Source organism: Trachurus japonicus, chromosome 12 (assembly GCF_045865225.1).
Source record: "Trachurus japonicus isolate A0001 chromosome 12, Traja_1.0".
In the NCBI taxonomy this organism is placed as follows: Eukaryota; Metazoa; Chordata; class Actinopteri; order Carangiformes; family Carangidae; genus Trachurus; species Trachurus japonicus.
In genome coordinates, this window is record NC_140918.1 from 6,767,627 (window position 1) to 6,783,050 (window position 15,424).

A 15,424-nucleotide genomic window follows, 5' to 3' on the forward strand; every position below is an offset into this window, starting at 1 on the left:
GATCATTAGGCAAACATGTGGAAGGGATGATTCATGTGAAACTACCGAGACTCTGAAAACACAGGAGTCCTTTTACCTTTTTTTAAAAAATATTTTTTATTATGTGAATGAGAGAGGAGAGAGGAAACGGGGCGGCCATCTTTAACTTGTAAACCTCGTCTCAACAGTCTCTCCTCTTCTTTCCTTATGGCGAGTTAATGATGAACCAACACACTGAGGTTTGATTTTTTTTTTTAGATGCAGAGGAAGTTTCTTTGCCACAATGGCTGTAGCCAGCGTTAGCATAAAAAATAAAACTGCTAAAGTAGAAGAAGGATGCAGCTGCTCTTAATAGCGGAGACTTGGCCCGTGTCATCGACCTTGATGGCCACTGGACATTCAATCAGAGGCTTCACATTTCAAATGTCCAGACTATGATCACAGGCAGTAAACGCAGCACAGAGGTTCCTGTTGTTTGCTAACATGGCTCCAGAATGACATAGTTAGGAAAAAAATACACAATCCAGTCCACACACACCACATGCATAGAAGACACATTTCGACTAGCCTGCAATTTTGGTTTTATTACTTTAGAGACTTTAGTGATGCACAACACCAAGGAATTCACCCTTGTTTTTCTTTTAGCATAACAATAAAAGATCGTTTATTAGCGATTAAATGAGTTCCAATATGACGATATCCAATAAGCAGTCATTTGGTTGTGATTATGGTCATAGTTTTTTATGATAAAGTTAAAATTAATCATTGGTTTACCCTCTTATCTGTGGAGGTTTGATGACATGAGTGGAAGAAGTGATTACATATCAATAGGACCTGATTCATTGATTGATTTTAAGGAGTTTAAAGGTCCAGGTAACTGATGAATCAACTGGTTTTCCAGATGTTTAGATCAACACATATTAGTATTATTTGCAATGATCCCATGCAGGCAACATTTTTACTGTTTAATAATAAATAACTTTTATTATTCACACTACAGTGTGTCTCAGTGCAGCTCTGCAGTCAAGTCCTGGAAAAAGTCAACGAAATGAATAGAAATAAGGAGAAACACTTTTGTTTTCCTGCAGGGAGGGCTGTGTGGAGCAAAACTTAGAGATAAAACCACAAACTCAAGGATCATTGTTTCTCATCAATGCTAGGACTTAATTTCTATGTCAAACCCAGAAGGTTTGAAGACACAAAATAAGTCTTGTGCAAAAGAAAAATGCACTTTTTCTCTGCACATAATCAAAGTGAAATACAAAAAAAACCTCAAAAACATGTTTAGACTCAACTCCAGGTCCCTCCTCTCCATTAGATCCATTTACACTCAGGTTGTTCCACCTACCCCCCCACCACATCCATCTTCCTCTCCACCACCTTTTGTCCATCGGTACAGGTAAACGCTCCTCTGCAGAAAAATGCGCAATCCTGCAGGAATGCTGCTCGTCTTAATACAGGAGGAGGAGGAGGAGGAGGAGGAGGAGGAGGGAGTTGGACACAGCGATGACTGAATGACCAATTACAGGACGCAGGACTTTCTACCCCATTTAGCTGCCTGTATGCACACTGACAGACGCTGCGGAGGACCACCCCCCCCTCCCCTTCCCCTCCCCTCCGTCTTCATACCTTTCATGTGTTCTCTATGGAGCAGTGTGGGTGGCTGTGGCTGCCCGTCTCTCCTCACTATCAGCTCTGACTCGCTGGCCGTATCGAGCTTTATCTAATCAAACCCAGTGATATTTTTAAAGTAGGCTTTTTCTTCTTCTTTTAATAGTTTTTTTTTTACAAGCTGGAGGAAAATGAAGGTCTGTCTGTCTGTGTCTGATTGGCCGGATTGTTGCAGACGTCTGGACTCGTCTCTTGACTTTCCCAGTCTGATAGTGATGGTGGTGCTGGAGCTGGTGCTGGTGGTGCTGGCTGCCAGGGTAAAAAGTCCCAGGACTTCTGGCACCGCCGCCCCTTTCCATTCCCACCATGATGTCCACACACACACACACACACACACACACACACACACACACACACACACACACACACAGACACACACAGACACACACAGACACACACTAAATGAGGAATGAGTTATCTCTCATCTGGTGGCCTGAAGTAGCAGTTTGAGAGACACATTCCAGAGAAACCCGAGCTTTTCTTGACGACCCTTCCCTCCCTCCCTCCCTCCCTCCTTCCTCCCTCTCTCTCCCTCCTCACCCCCTCCTTCCCTCCTCTCCCCCTCTCCCACTTAGTTATAAGGAAAGGTGCTTGTTTCTTCTTTCCCCTCCCTCCTCCTCTTCATCTGTCTTCTTCAATTTTCACTTTCTGTTCACCTCCGTCCTTCATTCATACCTCCTTCCTTCCCTCCTCCCTCCTCCTCCTCCTCCTCCTCCTCCCTCAGCCTCAGGATGTGGATGATGCTCTCTCATCAGGGCGTCTCATTTCGGGGGGGTGGGGGGGCGACTGTGCATAAACATGAATCCACAAATGAGAACCCTCCGCTGTGTAAACGCCACTTAAAGAGTCAGACACGGTTTAATTTTGGTTCCGATTTCAAAAACAGTACTTTCAGCCGTTCTCACTCGTCCTCACTCACCACTTCTTGCTCCCCTTCTCCTTCTTCCTCCTCTTCTTCCCTTTTGGCCCTCACCTGACCTTTGACCTGCACACAAACAGCCTGTCCCTCCCTCCCGAGCCATGCAGCGCTGAGTCACTGTTTCTCCCACACAGTGACAAATGCTGCCTCATCATCTGCTTTCTTTTTCTTTTTCTCCTCTACAGTTACACTTCTTTTCATATTCTGCTCCGCCAAAGCCTCCGTGTGTCTGTCTTCCTCATCAAACTCTCTTCCGTACAAGAAGAAAAAGGGTTTTCTGAAGAGTTGTCCGTCTCATCCGTCTCTCCTCTCTCGTCTCCTCTCTCATGTTCTGTCTCTCCTGCTTCTCTCCTGTCGTCCCGTCGACGATGCATCTGTCAAATTAAAGCCAATGTTTTCTCATATGATGCCAAGCTGAATTCCTGAGGGAGCGCACGCTGCCAAGGCATGTGCTCTCCGCATGATGTGATTCGGTGCACTGCTGGCATTAATGAAGGAACGATGGAGAAGGAGGGCAGGATAGGAAGACCGGGGCAGGAAGGCAGACAGACGCCCAGATGCTGACTGGGTAAAGAAGGAGAAGAAGGAGAAGGAGAAAGTTTCTTTTCCACTATCTCCCCCCCTCTCGCCACGCTCCGTCCTAACCTCAGGTTTCCACACCACATTCCCTCCGAGGCGTCTTCTTCCTCCGCGGCCTCTGATTGGCCACCTTAAACACAGGTCGCTCCAATTTCGCATTTTCCAGCCCGTCTCCTATAGCAGAGTTAAAGGGGGTTTGATGGCTACAAAACCACCGCAGCCACAAAAACCCCTTCCCTCTCGCTCATTCTCTCTCTTTCTCTTTTCCGGTCGTCTGGAAACTTCTGCCGTGCACATACTGAACCGGTCGGGAGCTGCTGCTGCTGCTACTGAAATCCAAGCTAATGTTAAACATAATCCCCAGAGCGGTTTGAATGTAGTCAGACTGCCTCTGTTTTTTGTTTTTCTGTCATCCCCCCCACCCCTCCCCCCCAAAAAAACCCCAGAAGATCAGACGAGCAGCGCCCGCCTCAATTGTTGCAGTCCGACCTCTCTTTCTCTGCGTTTAGCCGAGCAGCAGTCGCCTCAGATGGCTGGAAAAAGTCCTGAGACCACCACCACCACCCCACTAAGAGGGAGTCTGTCTGGCAGATGTGCCCCCCACCCCCCCAACACACACACACACACACACACACTTAAAGTTAAAATGGAGGAAATAGTTGAGGCTGCACAGTGGAACCATGCAAATGGAGGAGAACGTCTGTTTCTAAAGCTTTTCTTTTCTTTTTTTTATGTGGTTTTAAAATACCAAATTATGATCGGTATTCCCATTCCCATTTCCATTTCCATACATATATATGATTGATAATTCCTTCTCCTTCTCTTACGTCCTGCTGGGGCGTCCTGACATCTGTTGGAGCGATCAGCTGGAGGAGAGGAGAGGAGAGGAGAGGAGAGGAGTCTCTCTGGATCACATGCTTTTGTCATTATTCCTCTCATCCTGTGCTGAGCTGGAGATTCTCCCACTTCTTCTTCTCCTTTTTCTTCCGCTCCTCCTCTCGTCGGCCTTTATCCATTTCAGATTCATCCCATCCTCTCACATTTTTGGGCACTTCACAAATCACTTCCTCAAAGCCAACCTAAATGATCTTTGTTTTTTTAACATTGTTCCCATTATAACTGACTATAATAACTTTTTTACTCCCTCTTCTTGACACCGTCTTCCTAAAATAATAATACGATTACAACATCTCGAGGACAAACACTGTAGTAGTATTTCATTCCTCTTATGATGACGAGTGGTAACCGTTCCAAACTTGTTCTTCTGTCTCCATCCAAACCTGTCCTCTCTCTGTCCGTCCTGCCAGGTGATGTGTTCCCGGAGGACTTTTCCATCTTGGCCACGGTGAAGCCCAAGAAGGGCAGCCAGTCCTTCCTGTTGTCTGTGTACAACGAGCAGGGCATCCAGCAGCTCGGCCTGGAAGTGGGACGCTCCCCCGTGTTCCTGTACGAGGACCACACGGGTCGACCCAGTCCAGAGGACTACCCCCTCTTCAGAGGAGTCAACCTTGCTGATGGAAAGTAGGTGGACTGCTTCCTTTCCTCCCTTCGATCAGAGTTCGATCAGCTGCACCTCCTAGAGCAGGTGTAGCTTTTACACTGCATTTTTTAACCTTATCGGTGCATATCTATTTAATTTTTGTATTTTTTTATGAGTCAAAGTCAACTTTATTACTGCAATACCGCTATATATACACGCTATGATTTAAATTATGTTTCTTTTACATTCATGTTGCCTTTAAAGGGGAACTATGCAAGTCCGGTCGTTTTTCCACTGTGTTGCTAACCCTCCTCTCGGCCATGTGCATTTGTTTACAACAAAGTCGGTGAGAAATCAACCTATGGAGCGAAAGTGGATAACATTATATATCATATAAGCGTTACAATCTGTATATTTGTGGAGTCTGTAAAATTGAATCTGTTAAAAAAACAAAACAAGAGATTATGGGTTATGGGGCGCGTTTGTGTTGAGGTGATCTTGCAGGGTTAGTTTTCAGCCAAGAGACACTAGATTGAAGGCAGCGAGCGTCCATTCTCACTGTATTCTGACTGTTATAAGTCATTTATTTAACCATCACTATTACTCCGAAGCTATTTAATTAAGGTTAAAAAAAAAATCTTGCGTAGTTCCTCTTTAAATAACATCTTAAGCATAAATTTGTATAAAAATACATGTGGTGCAAATGGATGTACACATTGCAAAATACATTATTTACCTGTTTTCAGGTTACGGTGCAAAGAAAGAAGTGGCTAGTGCCAGTAGTCTGTGCATGATATTGTGCATTTAATCCCTTAAACATAGCGTAGATTACAGTGTCCTCCTGTTGTGTCACAGTAAAATGAGGATGGAGGCCCCCCGATCTCTTAGGAGTTTTGTTATTAAGTGGGCGGCGTGTAACCTGGTAAGTGTGTGAATGAACTTCCTCACCTCCCCTTTTTTTCGTTTTTTTTTGTTTAGGTGGCATCGAGTGGCCATCAGTGTGCACCAGCAGACCATCACCCTCATTCTGGACTGTAAAAAGAAGGCCACCCAGAAGCTGCTCCGAAGCCCCAGCCCCATCATCGATACCAAAGGAATTATAGTGTTTGGAACTAGAATACTTGATGAAGAAGTCTTTGAGGTAGGAACCGCACTCCTACAATCTTCAGTCTATCTTTCTATATATGTTTGTCGTATGGCTGTTGTGTTGTCTGGTCTCTATTTAATGACTGGATCAGGTCGAGACATTTTTGCCACATTCACTCTGATTTTCTTCCAAACTGGATTGTGGGAAGACGGATGGGAGAACTGATTTATAGCTTTGACAGCGGATGCATTTTTGCATCTCCAATTATAAGCTATTTCAAGGCTGCAATAAACACCAGGCCGACATGGCTTTTTTGACTTAAAGGTCCCATACATACATTATGAAGGTAGACGTTTGTATTAAAGCTCCATACTGTATAAAGGTAGATGTTTGTGTTAAACCTCCATACAGTATAAAGGTAGATGTTTGTGTTAAACCTCCATACAGTATAAAGGTAGATGTTTGTGTTAAACCTCCATACAGTATAAAGGTAGATGTTTGTGTTAAAGCTCCATACAGTATAAAGGTAGATGTTTGTGTTAAAGCTCCATACAGTATAAAGGTAGATGTCAATGTGTAGTATGATTATAAAGCAGCTCTAGGTTCTATATTAATACTGTGAAAGTATCGTAGCCTCAGTCCACAGAGAAATGCACACAGCCTGTATTCAGTCATCAGGACTTCCTGTTACTTTATGATGTCACAACAAAGCAGTCACCCAAAGCCCCGCCCCCTCACCACCTGGACCCACCATCCAACACTTGTAGGATTTGGTCTTTCTGAAATGCTTTATTTGAAATCTGCTTTTTTTTTGTTGCTTTTTTTATTGGATCCCTCAGAAAAAGGTAGACCAATCAAAAGAGAGGCTTAGATTCTTCTCTCTTCTGATTGGCTGCCACCAACCTGTTGTTACTAGAGCTCCAGAGAGAGAGACAGAGAGAGATTAAATGACACTGAGATGGTTTATGATCCTTTAGTGAACCACAAATATATCTTCTGGTGGATTAACCTCTCAAATAACACACAGGAGAAATTATGAAATATTTTTTAGATAAAAGCAAATTAGATTCTTGATTTTTACAGCTGCATGTGGCTGTGGTGCACATGTCGGTCGGCCTCAGAATGCAGATTGTGGTGTCGGGGCGGCCACATCCTCATTAGATGTGTTGATTTAGCTCGCGGAGAGTCACATTTACTGTCACAAACCTCTGCCACCCACTCATTCAAGTCACTTCACATCACGTCTCCTCGACACCACTGTAAATCAAAAAATTTAATTTAAAGGTGCCAGATCATCTTCCGCAAAGAATGTCGTGTAGAAAAAATACTTCTGTTTCCAATCTGAGCCTGTGTAATTGTTTGCTCCTCCAATTTCTACATCTGCCGACGCTGTTTTTAAAGTTTCACATGCCGCAAGAAAGCTAAAAAAGTCAAAGTGTGGTTGTATATTATATATATATATATATATATATCTGTCTGTGGTGTCAGCGTCTGGATCCCATTGCAGTATTTTTGTTTACAGAGGTTACAGTACCAGCTTTCCATTCATCATTAGAATATGAGGGCTTTACCTTTTTCCTTTCTGCTTTCTTCTTCTTTTTTTTTCTTTTTTTAAAGAGCTTTGCAAGCAGGAGATGAAAGATTAATGGTAATCTGACGAAGCCTTTTGGGGATTTATAGTATAAGACCTGCAGGAACCTGATGTGCATCATAACATACAGCAATACAGCGACTTTTATTTATTTGTTTATTAATTTTTTTAGTTTTTAACCCAGTGTGAAGAATCAGAATTAGTTTGCATGGTGCCTATAACAAGCTATTGTGTGGGGGTATTTGTGGCTCTTAAACATGACCCCTGTGAGGGACACACACACACACACACACACACACACCCGAACACAAACACACACACACACACACTGAAAGAGAGAGAGAGAGAGAGAGTGAAAGAGGCACAAGGCACAAGGAATAGTGTTGTCTTTGTCCCGTCGGAGTTGTGCTTGTTTAAAGGGGGATTAGTCTGCGAGGCTGAGGCCCTCAATAATAATTAGTAACAGAGGCTGACTGATGTGACTGATGCTGAGCCAGCTGACCTTTGACCTCGCTGCTGCTGCTGCTTGACGAAAGCGCACAAAAAGACAGAAATATGACATCACTGAGGTCGGTCTATAATAGGCCAGTTTGATCGTTGTATGATCTTGATTGTATAGATGATACTGTTATGTAATTATATATATGCTATGTGGCTCAGGAGCTGTGATGGTTCATATTACACAGCTTCTGCTCATATTTCTAGTGTAATAATCGGCTTTAATGAGGTGTAAGTACAGATGTTTTAAAAGTTATTACCCCTGCTACCCCCTTTACACCTCATGGATGTTGCCAAGGGGCTAATTGCTCCATAGCATTAACTCATCACAATAACGTTGGCGGCAGTCGAGCCGAGGTGATACCGTCCGGGACACTAATTTTGTAAAAAAAAAAAAACTAGTTATCGGAGCACACTCACACCGAGGCCAACGAGCCCGATGGTTACCGTGGGAACAGACGTCTATTTTTTTGCGAGAGATGTTTAAAGCCCTCCCGCTGTGTGTCTGCCAGTTGGGAGACAGGACAGGCTCCAGTGCGTGCAGAAAATGGAAAATATGCCACATAGTTTCCAAATTATGCTCAGCCTGCACTCCTCTCTCTCTCTGTCTCCCCTCCCCTCCTCTCTTCTCGCCTCCCTCCCTCCTCCCATCTGTAGTTTAGTCTGATCCTGTGTTGACTTTTGCCAGAGTCAGTCACCACCGACACTCACAAAGACATAAAAAAAACATATTTGATTTCACCAACAGGCCAATTAACTCAGTCCAGTCAGTCTCTTCAGAAACACAGAATTAAAAAAAAGAAGAAATAATAAGCTTTTTTTTTTTTTTGACAGCACTGACTTAAAGGTAGAGTCTGGAGTTTTGTTCATTGCAGTTTGTAAACAAAACATTGAAACTCGGCCCCTCCTCTCGGGCTCAACTGTGTAGCCTCCTGCCCCAGACAGCAGCAGTTGTCAAGACCGCTAAGGAAAGGAAAATACAGTCTGAGTGAAGCGCTGGAGCCGTGGGCCGATAGCCGACCGTCACCAACAACGGGAGCCTCCGGTGTTATGTTGTTATGCCGTTGTGGTGAGCTGGGAAGACGGTGTTAGCGGCGGATGCTAACCGCTACCGCTAGCCGAAGTTAGCATCGAGCTAGTGTAGCCGATGTCATATCTGGCCCTCTGCGTTGTGTTTCTCACGGCCTGCCCTAGGTGGGGTTTGATCCCACAACCTCCGGCACCGGAGGCGATGCTAACCTCTTCGCCAAGAGGTTGACAACCACTTGGCAGGTTGGTTAGCACGTCTTTTTTTCTTTTTTATGGGTGGAGTGAGTGCACATCCGTTACACTAGCTCCCTACAACGGCCCTAATACTTGTTACCAGTCGAAGCTTTAGTTGTTGGTGACGGTAGGGAATCGGTCCGCGGCTCCAGCGCTTCACTCAGACTGTATTTCTTTTTCTTTACGGTCCTGACTGCTGCTAAGAGAGAGAGACATGCTAGTAGGCTACTCGCTAACATCCGGGACAGCTAATGCGGCTAGCAGCCCTGAGCCCTCCTACTCTGCTGTACATATAGCTTCACTTGAGCTCCGTCATTGGCTGGAGAGAAAACACAGACTCTCTTGCTCTCCACCCAGAAAGGTCCACATGCACAACAAAACAAAGCATATTTGTATAAGTCAAACATTTATTTTTGGGCACAAAACTCCAGACTCAACCTTTTAATATCTGTGAACTTGCCTCTAAATGAGACAGTGAGCATTTAACACACTTACACACATCACAAGGATCATCTTTAAGGCGTTTTGAGTCTTTGAATTGCAGCGCTGTAAATGTAAAAGTGTGTTTTCATTCTGCCTCTTTACATCCAGCAGCAGCAGCAGCAGCTAAGTGGCACTTCCAGTGAGCTGAGGTGGTTTGTGGTTTGGTTTCTGACATGGGTTTTGTGGCCACAGAGAAGCATCTACAGTCTATAAGCACCATAATGTTGTGTTTTTTTTTTCTTTGCAGCTTGCATAAGAGGCGTCTGTGGCCTGTGCCAGTGCAGATTATGAATGTAGACAGAGTGGGTGGTGATGTAAGCAGACTGGTATTTTACCTGGTAATCGCTGCAAATGAAATAGTAATTACTTTTTCTTTCTTTTTTTCCCCGTACAACGAGTGTAAAGCACTTGTAACAATCGAGGATCCATTAGGAGTCGTTATCTGAGAGGAAAAGTCGAGCTAATGACTTTGTGCATGTGTCATCTGGATGTTCGGGGGCATGCATGTGTGTGTTTTAATCAGTGTTTTTCACAAAGTAGTGGAGTTTGACACAGTCCATCTGCAGAGTGTGAGTGTGTGTGTTCCCCTTCTGATTTCCCTGCTCACTGTTGTTTCACCCCTGCGAGTGTGCCAAGACAAACCCAGAGATAATTCAGTGCCCATCCCCTCCCCCTTTTTTTTTTAGTAGCGCTCAGTGAAATAAACGACAAACAGGAGCAGGGTGGGGATGGTGGGGGGGCTCATTCAGAGGGGGGAATCCACTGGGGACGTCGATTGCAGCCAAGGTGAAAACACAGCACTTCTTGTTTGGGGCCTCCATTGTATTTGTGTGTGTGTGTGTGTGGGCGATTGTATATACTGTAGACTTTATCACAGGTGGTGGTGTGTGGAGAAAACAAGATGCTATTGGCGCATTTCCACTAGCACGGTTCGGCTCGGTACGGCACGGCTCGGCGCGCTATTGCGTGTTTCCACTAGCACGCAGTACCTGCAACCGGGTACAGTTTTGGTATCACCTCAGCCCTGGTTCCAAGCGAGCCGAAGCGTTACTAAAACGTGACGTCAGCCGACTGCCTTCCACTGATTGGCCGATGAGTGTCGTCACTGGAAGCGTCATAACCACTCGACGACCGACAACAGAAATGTTCCTGCTGAAGCTGTTATTACCAGAGAATTTCTAATATTTAGACTGGCTCTGTTATTACGTGACTTTATTAAGTTTTAATATTTTTTCATGCGAGAAAGTAACTGTTTAGATCCCCATGTGCGGTTAGTTTATCCAAACGACGGCTGTTTAGAAGTTTGCCCCGATGTTTTTCGGAGAAGTGAAGCTCCAGGTCCGAGCAGCGACCGCGACATCACAGAGGCAGCAGCCCGGCTCCTGACGTGCTCCGCCGGCCAGCCTACCACCGTCACCCCGAGGAGAACAGACCGCTAATTAACTTCCCCGATGGCTTTTTAGAGGTTTACCACCGGCTGGTTAAACTCTTAAATGTTGGTCTCATTGATTAAATCTAACAATTGTGGCTGTAGCAGCAGTTTGTTTGTGGTTAGAAAGAGCAGCACTGCCTTGGGTTCTGTACGCACAGAAAACACCACATTTACATCAATAAATAAATGTTTTACAATGAACCAGGCCGATCTCGGAGCTGGCAAGACTCACATATTGAAAATTAAATGCCGTTATGGGGACGAGAGCAGTCAAAACGGCGGTTTAAAGCTAGCTACAGCGAGGGTAGGTTCACTTCCTGTTTACAAAGTAAAAGCACCAGTTCTATCGTAATGGCTTTCCTTATGATAAAAGGCAACAGGTATTTTATTTTGTGAAAATAACCGGAAGTGCGTTGCTCACTACGGCTAGCTTTAGTAACGCCGACTTCGTTGAAACAAAATTGTAAACAGCTGGTATTTTGTCAGTTTTTCAACACGTTGGGGATCTAAACGACTACTTTCTCGCCTGAAAATGTTTCAAATGTTGCTAAAGTTATATATTTACAGAGTTTAGAGCGTTGCTCGGCGCCGTGTAAATGACGTCACGGCGGCACTAGTGATACTCAGTTGTAATGGAAACACAACCAAACCGAGCCGAGCCGTGCCGTGCCGAGCCGTATCGAGCCGAGCCGTGCTAGTGGAAATGCGCCATATGAGGAGGAGGAGGAGGAGGAGGAGGAGGAGGAGGTTCAGGTAGAGGAGCCAAAACTTTTGGGTCATTCTCTGGAAAGAATGAGGAGCTCTCTCCTTCTCTCTCTCTGCACTGATGTCATTGTTGGAGCGGCGGCCACACCACATGACATCATCCAGAGGTTTCCTTGGTAGCCGCTGATAGGCTGTCCCACGCCTCCTGAGTGAGAGAGGAGAGGAGGGGAGGAGGAGGAGGAGGAGGGGTGAGACATGCATGTGTGTGGGCGAGTAGGTGGAGGAAAGGTAAGAGAGGAGGAAGAGGAAGAAGAAGAGGTGGAGGTGAGATACAGTGAAGTAAAGGAACGAGTGGAAGAGGAGGAGGAGGAGGTTGAGAGAAGGAGTGAGGGGGATGGGAGGCCGTTTAATGGGGCTGGGATGGAGGGGAGCGGTGGGGCTCCCACGGTGCAGACAGAGCCAGGAAAAAGTAGTAAAAACACGCAGCGCATGAGCTTGATGCTCGTTAAGACGCTCTAATAATACTGATGAGTTTTACACATCCTGTTTCCTCATCTTCACCTCAGGACTTCTCCTTCCTCCTCCTTCCTCCTCCTCGGCTCACAGTCATCTAAGGTAAAGATGGAGGTTGAGTCCTGATTGACAGCTCCGCTCCGCGCCGTACAGTCCGTCCTGTACTGTACGTCCTGTACCGGGAGCAGATTTTTATGTTTTTGTTTTTTTTTTCCAAATTCAGAATCTGACTTCTTAAGCTTGTGTTTTTGGCTTCCTCTCTGGGTTAGTAGTAAAAAATCGGGTTTGGCTGACGCTCCCAAGTCTCGACTGGGCTCCTGTTCTATTATTTCTTATTAGCTGTAGTAAAGCTTGTGACTAATGTACCTGACTCTTTGATTCTCCTGTCTGGGTGTCAGAGAGCAGCAGCAGCAGCAGCAGCGACAACAGGCCCTTAACACAGCTGTTGAATGCAATGAGAGGAAACCCATTAGCACATATTTGGAGAAGTTCGATTCCCCCTCCTCCTCCTCCTCCTCATTGGGCAACGATGGCTGGTCCTGGTCTGGTGCACGAATACAAAGAGGTATTTAGACGGCGTCTTTCCGCAATAAAATACATCATGGTTGCTGTTTGCGTCTCCGAAGCCGACAGCTCCGAGTAAACATGCAAATGCAGCGAAGATGCAGCAGCGAGACCAGAGGAGCCACGTTCAGACGCCTGACCACTGACCACTAATTAGTCCTGGTCCCGAGACCACCCAGACGCGGCTGAGATAACGACTCAGACGAGGTTTCCTGAGGTTTTGGAAGTCCCTCCATCTCTGTCTTCCACTTAAAGGAGACATATTATGCCCCTTTCCTTTCCATAAATTAAAATAGTTCCCAGGTGTCTATAACATGCTGTGTGGTACAAATACCCCAAGGATCAAACATCACAGCTCTTTTCATCCTCTCAAAACAGCCCTGTTCAGAACGGCTGGTTTCAGTGTCTGTCCCTTTAAATGCAAATGAACCACTGCTTGCCCCCTCTACCAGTCCCAGGTAGGGGTGATTTTATGCAAATTCAAAAACTAGTTCAAGTGATAGTTCAACATTTTGGCAAATTGGCCCATTGCCATAATCCCTATAGTCATAGCAGTAGGTTCGTTACCTTTAATTGTCGGTGCAAGCTATTTTTAGAACGTCATCAGCGGTTTTGCATGAATTTACCTCTAATACAACTCTGTCTCGTAACGTTCTGTTATTATCTCATAGCGTGGTGAATGTGCAGGTCACAACTTGTCCACCAGAGCTTTTGGAGTTGTTGGATTGTGTATTTGATGAGTTTGATGAGGGAAACCAAGAAATCCCATTAGCCTCCATAGCGTAGCTCTGAGCAGCTCGCTGCCCTGCTCCGCCGTTCTAAAAATAGCTTGTACCAACAATTAAAGGTAACGAAAATACTCCTAAAACTAAAGGGATTATGGCAATGGGCCAATTTGCCAAAATGTTGAACTATCCCTTTAAATCATTGGAAGACAACTGGTGGAACAGCTCATAAAACTACATGGATTTCAACCTTGGGAGCCTGCACATTACAGATTTTTTTGTCAATTCTCACATTTTGGGAGCTTGAAGGCAAGACAAACACCCAAATATATGTTAAAGAGCCTTCAAAAAGTGAAATTTCCATCATACTTCCCCTTTAAAGACATCTCGTATGATGATTTTACAGTGGGAATCGGCACATTCGTTATTAATTTGGAGACGCGCTCTGCTGTCTGTCCCCTAGCTGGATCCAGAAGAGGAGATCCACCACCACCACCACTGTGATCCAGATGTAACAGGACACATTTTGCGTCTTTGAAGCATGAGTCATCGGTTAAAAAAAAAAAGGATGGTGACGGATTTGAGGGGAGAATTTACGAGAACGTGGCCACACCAAAGCAGCGAGTGGATGACAGAGTGTTAAATCCCAGGAGCGTGTGGTGGATAAAACCAGACACGACACACGTCCAGATCCAAAACACAATAAAAAACACACACATTTCCCCCCGTCGTTGTGTTTCATTCATTGCATTATCTTGTCTAAAGCCAGAGGTCACGCTTCACTGTCAAAACACACTGCTGCTATACATCGCAGGCCCGACTTCAGTAGCCTGAGGGAAGATGGAGTTTCCACCCTGGATAATTAAGAGAATTTCCCCTAACTCATGTCAGATGTTTGTCTTTCGCCCCCTTATTCCTCCTGTTATTCCTTTACTGTGTCAGCAAGCTCTGAAGTGTGCCCTCAGCACTTTTTTTTTTTTTTTTTACACATATACGTAAAAACGGCCAAAGCAAACACTCTTCGGAGGAGGATCTACGTCTGTTCTGTTCGTCTCCGGTTTCCACTCTTCTACTTCTTGCAGAAAAGAACGGGAAATGGTGGAAATATGGCCGCCCCGTATAGAGGAGTGGGATTAGATTTTGAAACAGGGGGGAGGGAGGGAGGGAGGGAGGGAGAGGGGGAGGTGAGGGAATGGTTAAGGTGCCGTGTAGGGGATAAGTGGGGTGGCAGACGGGCCTGTTGCTCTTGGCAGCGGCTCTGAGCGTCGGGATCGCACGACAGTCTGGAGGAGAGAGAGGGCATGTGCCTGATGTCTGCTAACGGTTTAATTGTCTAGATTTAGATTTACCGGAGTGTATTTTTCTCTACTGGAGTGTGTGTGTGTTTAAAATATACCATGGGTATCTGTTTTATACACTGCAAAAACTCAAAATCTTTCCCAGAATATTTGTCTTATTTCTTGTCAAAATGTCTCGTTTCTAGTCAAAACTAATCTCTTTTCATTTAAAATGAGACTCGTCACCTAAAAAATAACTTTTTTTTTTCTTTTTTTTTTTAGATATTTTCAATTGTTTCAAACAAATTTTTACTTAAAATAAGTAGAAAAATCTGTGCTTGTAAGAAAGAAAAACATTGCTCCACTATCAGATTTTTCTACTTATTTCAAGTGAAAATATGCTTGAAAGAAGTTAAAAAGTGTCTAAAAACAAGCTGCTTTTTAAAATGTGATGAGTCTTATTTTAAGTATAATGAGATTTGTTTTGACTAGAAATAGGACAAATATTCTTGGTAAGATTTTGAGTTTTTGCAGTGTAATGTCTGCTAACGGTTTAATTGTCTAGATTTAGATTTACCGGAGTGTGTGTGTGTGTGTTTTTAAAATATACCATGGGTATCTGTTTTATGTGTGTCTGTGTGTGTGGTGATTTATGGCC

General features: G+C 44.7%; 1 protein-coding gene across 2 annotated transcripts in view; it reads left to right on the forward strand.

The window, feature by feature from the left end:
* Positions 1–15,424, forward strand: part of col5a1 (procollagen, type V, alpha 1) — an 88,923-nt gene that overhangs the window by 18,346 nt on the left and 55,153 nt on the right. For both annotated transcript variants that reach the window (XM_085792846.1, XM_085792847.1), the window contains exons 3-4: positions 4,456–4,669; positions 5,607–5,769. In XM_085792846.1, the coding sequence (XP_085648972.1) occupies positions 4,456–4,669; positions 5,607–5,769 (377 nt within the window). The remainder of the gene's footprint in view (positions 1–4,455; positions 4,670–5,606; positions 5,770–15,424) is intronic.